Genomic DNA, 6,792 nt, shown 5'->3' with positions numbered 1-6,792 from the left:
GGAGTTCCGATGTCACCTCTGCTGACTCGTCAATTGAAAGCAACGTCAGCTGAGAGGTCTGAAGAGTCGTCCATTGAGTCTTATGAGACCAGCTCCGCCGAATCCTCTATTGAAAGGACGTCAGCTGAGAGGTCTGAAGAGTCGTCCATTGAGTCTTCTGAGACCAGCTCCGCCGAATCCTCTATTGAAAGCACGTCAGCCGAGACGTCTGAAGAGTCGTCTATTGAGTCTTCTGATGTCACCTCCGCCGAATCCTCTATTGAAAGCACGTCAGCTGAGACGTCTGAAGAGTCGTCTATTGAGTCTTCCGATGTCACCTCCGCCGAATCCTCTATTGAAAGCACGTCCGCTGAGACGTCTGAAGAGTCGTCCATTGAGTCTTCTGAGACCAGCTCCGCCGAATCCTCTATTGAAAGGACGTCAGCCGAGACGTCTGAAGAGTCGTCCATTGAGTCTTATGAGACCAGCTCCGCCGAATCCTCTATTGAAAGCACGTCAGCTGAGAGGTCTGAAGAGTCGTCTATTGGTAGTTCCGATGTCACCTCTGCTGACTCGTCAATTGAAGGCACGTCAGCTGAGACGTCTGAAGAGTCGTCCATTGAGTCTTCTGAGACCAGCTCCGCCGAATCCTCTATTGAAAGGACGTCAGCTGAGACGTCTGAAGAGTCGTCCATTGAGTCTTATGAGACCAGCTCCGCCGAATCCTCTATTGAAAGCACGTCAGCTGAGAGGTCTGAAGAGTCGTCCATTGAGTCTTCTGATGTCACCTCCGCCGAATCCTCTATTGAAAGCACGTCAGCCGAGACGTCTGAAGAGTCGTCCATTGAGTCTTATGAGACCAGCTCCGCCGAATCCTCTATTGAAAGCACGTCAGCTGAGAGGTCTGAAGAGTCGTCCATTGAGTCTTATGAGACCAGCTCCGCCGAATCCTCTATTGAAAGCACGTCAGCTGAGAGGTCTGAAGAGTCGTCCATTGAGTCTTATGAGACCAGCTCCGCCGAATCCTCTATTGAAAGGACGTCAGCTGAGAGGTCTGAAGAGTCGTCCATTGAGTCTTATGAGACCAGCTCCGCCGAATCCTCTATTGAAAGCACGTCAGCTGAGACGTCTGAAGAGTCGTCCATTGAGTCTTCTGAGACCAGCTCCGCCGAATCCTCTATTGAAACCAGGTCAGCTGAGACGTCTGAAGAGTCGTCCATTGAGTCTTATGAGACCAGCTCCGCCGAATCCTCTATTGAAAGCACGTCAGCCGAGACGTCTGAAGAGTCGTCCATTGAGTCTTATGAGACCAGCTCCGCCGAATCCTCTATTGAAACCACGTCAGCTGAGACGTTTGCAGAGTCGTCCATTGACTCTTCTGATGTCACCTCCGCCGAATCCTCTATTGAAACCACGTCAGCTGAGACGTCTGAAGAGTCGTCCATTGAATCTTCCGATGTCACCTCCGCTGACTTGTCAATTGGAACCGCGTCAGGCGAGACGTCTGAAGAGTCGTCCATTGACCCTTATGAGACCAGCTCCGCCGAATCCTCTATTGAAACCACGTCAGCTGAGACGTCTGAAGAGTCGTCTATTGAGTCTTCCGATGTCACCTCTGCTGACTCGTCAATTGAAGGCACGTCAGCTGAGACGTCTGAAGAGTCGTCCATTGAGTCTTCTGAGACCAGCTCCGCCGAATCCTCTATTGAAAGGACGTCAGCCGAGACGTCTGAAGAGTCGTGCCTTGAGTCTTCTGAGACCAGCTCCGCCGAATCCTCTATTGAAAGCACGTCAGCTGAGACGTCTGAAGAGTCGTCTATTGAGTCTTCTGATGTCACCTCCGCCGAATCCTCTATTGAAAGCACGTCAGCTGAGAGGTCTGAAGAGTCGTCCATTGAGTCTTATGAGACCAGCTCCGCCGAATCCTCTATTGAAAGGACGTCAGCTGAGAGGTCTGAAGAGTCGTCCATTGAGTCTTCTGATGTCACCTCCGCCGAATCCTCTATTGAAAGCACGTCAGCCGAGACGTCTGAAGAGTCGTCCATTGAGTCTTCTGAGACCAGCTCCGCCGAATCCTCTATTGAAACCACGTCAGCTGAGACGTCTGAAGAGTCGTCCATTGAGTCTTATGAGACCAGCTCCGCCGAATCCTCTATTGAAACCACGTCAGCTGAGACGTCTGAAGAGTCGTCCATTGAGTCTTCTGAGACCAGCTCCGCCGAATCCTCTATTGAAACCACGTCAGCTGAGACGTCTGAAGAGTCGTCCATTGAGTCTTCTGAGACCAGCTCCGCCGAATCCTCTATTGAAAGCACGTCAGCCGAGACGTCTGAAGAGTCGTCCCTTGAGTCTTCTGAGACCAGCTCCGCCGAATCCTCTATTGAAACCAGGTCAGCTGAGAGGTCTGAAGAGTCGTCCATTGAGTCTTATGAGACCAGCTCCGCCGAATCCTCTATTGAAAGCACGTCAGCTGAGAGGTCTGAAGAGTCGTCCATTGAGTCTTCTGAGACCAGCTCCGCCGAATCCTCTATTGAAACCACGTCAGGCGAGACGTCTGAAGAGTCGTCCATTGAGTCTTCCGATGTCACCTCCGCCGAATCCTCTATTGAAAGCACGTCAGCTGAGACGTCTGAAGAGTCGTCTATTGAGTCTTATGAGACCAGCTCCGCCGAATCCTCTATTGAGAGCACGTCAGCTGAGACGTCTGAAGAGTCGTCCATTGAGTCTTATGAGACCAGCTCCGCCGAATCCTCTATTGAAAGGACGTCAGGCGAGACTACTGAAGAGTCGTCTATTGAGTCTTCTGATGTCACCTCCGCCGAATCCTCTATTGAAACCACGTCATGCGCGACGTCTGAAGAGTCGTCCATTGAGTCTTCTGAGACCAGCTCCGCCGAATCCTCTATTGAAAGCACGTCAGCTGAGACGTCTGAAGAATTTTCGGTTGGAGGTTCAGGTCAATCTTCAACTTTAAGTAGTAGTTTATCCAGTTATTTGCTAGGTTCTTTTACGAAATCGATTGATTTAGTTTCTAGTTCAAACGTCGAGTCCGTCCATTTATCGAGTACGTACAATTCTTCTTTGAGTGCTTCATTTATTTTAAGTTCTTCACATGTGGAATCCAGTACTTCTAAGTTGGCATTGTCTACTGCTATTGAATCATCTAGTACATCCGATGAAGCTAACTACACTTCTGCATTATATTCAAATATAACAAGTTTATCAATAACGTCTAAATCTTCTGATTATTCAGATCTTTCTAAAATTAGTTCTGAAATATCAACCCCTGAAATGAACATCTCTGAAACAAATGAATCTGTGTCAAACACCTCAGTTACCTCTGATGACAAATCAAACAACAATTCAATTACGACCTCCGAATTTATGAATAATTCAACTATTTCCTTTGATACAAATATTCGTTCAAGCTCCTACATATTATCAAGTAGTGCAGAAACCAATCATGAAGATGCCAATCCAACATATTCTTCTCCAACGATAACTACCGATAGTTTAGATGCTTCGACAAAAGTAGAATGTGCCCCATATACTAGTTTGGAATCATTTTACAGATCAATCAATCGTGATCTACTGGAAACTACTAAATATACTGACACCCTTGGAAGTCAACATTCTTCGACAGAAATATATGATTCTTTGGCATCATATACCTCCATAACTACATCTACCATTTCGATACCTATCCATTTTACCTCTATTATTGTAACTGGTACTGAAGACATCACTGCCGTGGTGTCTTTTTACATTTCAACAAACTCTAATGGAGAAAGCTATTTGGATTCAACAATTTACACTTTGAGTACAGATAAATCATATTCTTCAAGCGACATTACTATGACTAGTTCTACTATTACCTACAGTACCTCTACTGACAGTACCTCTACTGACAGTACCTCCACTGACAGTACTGCCACCTCCACTGACAGTACTGCCACCTCCACTGACAGTACTGCCACCTCCACTGACAGTACCTCTACTGACAGTACCTCCACTGACAGTACCTCCACCTCCACTGACAGTACCTCCACTGACAGTACCTCCACTGACAGTACCTCCACTGACAGTACCTCTACTGACAGTACTGCCACCTCCACTGACAGTACCTCCACTGACAGTACCTCCACTGACAGTACCTCCACTGACAGTACCTCCACCTCCACTGACAGTACCTCCACTGACAGTACCTCCACTGACAGTACCTCCACTGACAGTACCTCCACTGACAGTACTGCCACCTCCACTGACAGTACTGCCACCTCCACTGACAGTACCTCCACTGACAGTACCTCTACTGACAGTACTGCCACCTCCACTGACAGTACCTCCACTGACAGTACCTCCACTGACAGTACTGCCACCTCCACTGACAGTACCTCCACTGACAGTACCTCTACCGATAGCACGGAGACCTCCTCTTCGAATTCTAGTCCCTCTATTGATCAGACAGACAAATTTACCACTTCTAGCTCTTTAAGTAGTTACGCCGAAGGTAATTCAAACTTACATGTATCTGTAACTAAATCATTATCTTATACTACCGGCTACACTGTCAGTTTGATTACCGTTACAGACACAACTGGTAGTATTATCACTTTGACTACTACTGTTCCATGTGACAGCTCTTCAAGTTCTGATGCAATGACCACATCTACATCCGATACAAGTAGCTACACTGTCAGTTTAATTACTGTTACAGACACAACTGGCAATATTATCATTTTGACTACTACTGTTCCATGTAACAACTCTTCAACTTCTGCTCTGGACACTAGTGTCGTAACTTCTTATTCTAAGAGTGGAACGATTACGAAATCTGGTTATTCTACGATATATTCTAATAAAAAACATTCAACCACACCGGTACCATCCAATAGAGACACAATCAATGTCCATGATGATAAAGGTACAAATACAGAATTGAATGAAAATTCTAGCTCCATTATGAGTTCCATAACCTCACTTTTGAATAATAACTCCAAACTAGGCAACCCGCTGGAGAATCTAACAACTTCTAAATCAACAAGCTCTTCTTATTTCTATGAAAGCCATTCCGCTGCAAGCATGATGTCTTTAAGTGAAATAAACAATTTATCGACACAAATTTCTTCTGTCACCCATTCCATGGAGTTAGCAAAATCGTCAGCATCAGATGTATGGAGCACAAGTTCATATACAACACATTTTGAAACAGCTTCTGTGGGTCTATCATCTTACGAGGGTTCTGCAGAAGCTATTTATGCCAAGAGATCTCTATCTAGTTTTGCATTAATACCTTTATTACTGTTGTTCGTGTGAATACACTGAAACATGCTGGATTGATCATCTTCATTTCTGCTACAAATATTATTTAAATTATGTATATTATGAACTATTAAGTAAGTGTTTAAGGTTAATACAAATATTACTTTGATTAAAACATCTTGAATTGATATAGGAATCTATGAATTTTGGATATCTAACCTTTAGCAATAGTTCCCTCTAAAGCAAAACAAAAGTGCATGTGGGCGCATTCTATTTTGAAAGCTAAGGTTATTTAATGTGAAGAACAGAATTTCTCATTTAGTTGCCCAAACGTCAACCTTGAAACCAAATTTTAAAATTTGGTTGAATGAGCCATATCTGTAACTTGTTGTTTCTAGATACCCTTTTCACTTGAGATTATCTGAGGTTTTGAAGTTAGACAACGGTCAAGGTTTAATACTCTGTCAAAGATATTGCCAAATGATTTTACCTTAGTTTTTAATGCAGGATACCTGAGTCCCAATTTATGATGAGGAAAATTTTTTGGAAGACTTGACATTGTTTGTGAACTTAAAAACGAGAATGTCAGAATTTATAACTAAACAAGATGTTCTGACAGCAAAATAATGTAACCAATATATACGCAGTCAAGAGAACGATATCTTGGCTTCTGTGAGCCTCAACATCGTAGACAGGTGGATACATGACGATGCACCTTTCCATTCCAGGACGCTGAAGCGAATAATTCGTTCAGCGCCAATGCAGTTATCGCTCTGGACCACTGCTAGATCGACGCAGAAGGTCGACATTGAACTCTGTCCCTGGATCTCGAAGGCCACGGCTAACGAGAAACGAGCCAGAGCTGGCATGGTCAAAGGAGATAACGAGAGAGAGACTTAGGTTGTTGGCTGTACCTATGGAAGAAGGGCAAACGAGAGAGCTGACGTATCTGTGCAGTCTAAAAACCAACGGACTACACCCAAGAACAATGCATGCTGCAGAAAATGGCCGTTACAGAATAGCATTGTGTGCACTGCAGTGTACTGCAGTGCTGTGGTAAGCTCGAGCACAGACGGTTCATTTTTCTGCAGGAAAAGTTTTCAGAGACTGGAAGTTCGAGCTCTTGAAACAATTTTCATGTTCAAAGACCGATATTTTGGAAGGACCCCACGTATAATTTCCCAATTAGACACAGTGTAAATATAAAACAACTCAAACTCCAGTTGTTTGTGTGAGAGGATAACTTGAAACCTTTTAAAAAAATTCTTTTTGAAAAAAATTTAAAATTGAAATTATAAAAAAAGATGAAAGTTCCTTGTTGTATACAACTCCGAAATGAAAAGTTGGAAAATTGAAAACAAAATAAAAATATCCATAATATATTAATGGTTTATTGTTGGTAGTTTTGGTTTCTAGGTTGGTTTTTGTTTTTTGGGTACTAGATAGAGCTATTGTGCGCCATGGGAGCGAGTCGTAGGTCTTTGAAGTGCTGCAGTGGTACTTTGACAGTGGATAACAGCCAAGTTAGAATCTGGTTTTCCTGAATTTCTT

General features: G+C 44.1%; 1 protein-coding gene across 1 annotated transcript; it reads left to right on the top strand.

The window, feature by feature from the left end:
* Positions 1-9: 9 nt before the first annotated feature.
* Positions 10-5,295, top strand: TPHA0J00120 (uncharacterized protein; the record flags this gene model as incomplete). The annotated part of the gene is made up of 1 exon (XM_003687222.1): positions 10-5,295. The coding sequence occupies one exon, from the start codon at positions 10-12 to the stop codon at positions 5,293-5,295; it is 5,286 nt and encodes a 1,761-aa protein (XP_003687270.1).
* Between the last annotated feature and the right edge of the window lie 1,497 nt (positions 5,296-6,792).

The sequence above is a fragment of the Tetrapisispora phaffii genome, chromosome 10 (genome assembly GCF_000236905.1).
Source record: "Tetrapisispora phaffii CBS 4417 chromosome 10, complete genome".
Classification (NCBI taxonomy): domain Eukaryota; kingdom Fungi; phylum Ascomycota; class Saccharomycetes; order Saccharomycetales; family Saccharomycetaceae; genus Tetrapisispora; species Tetrapisispora phaffii.
Note: the sequence above shows the minus strand (reverse complement) of the source record. Positions and strands in the feature narration are given on the sequence as shown.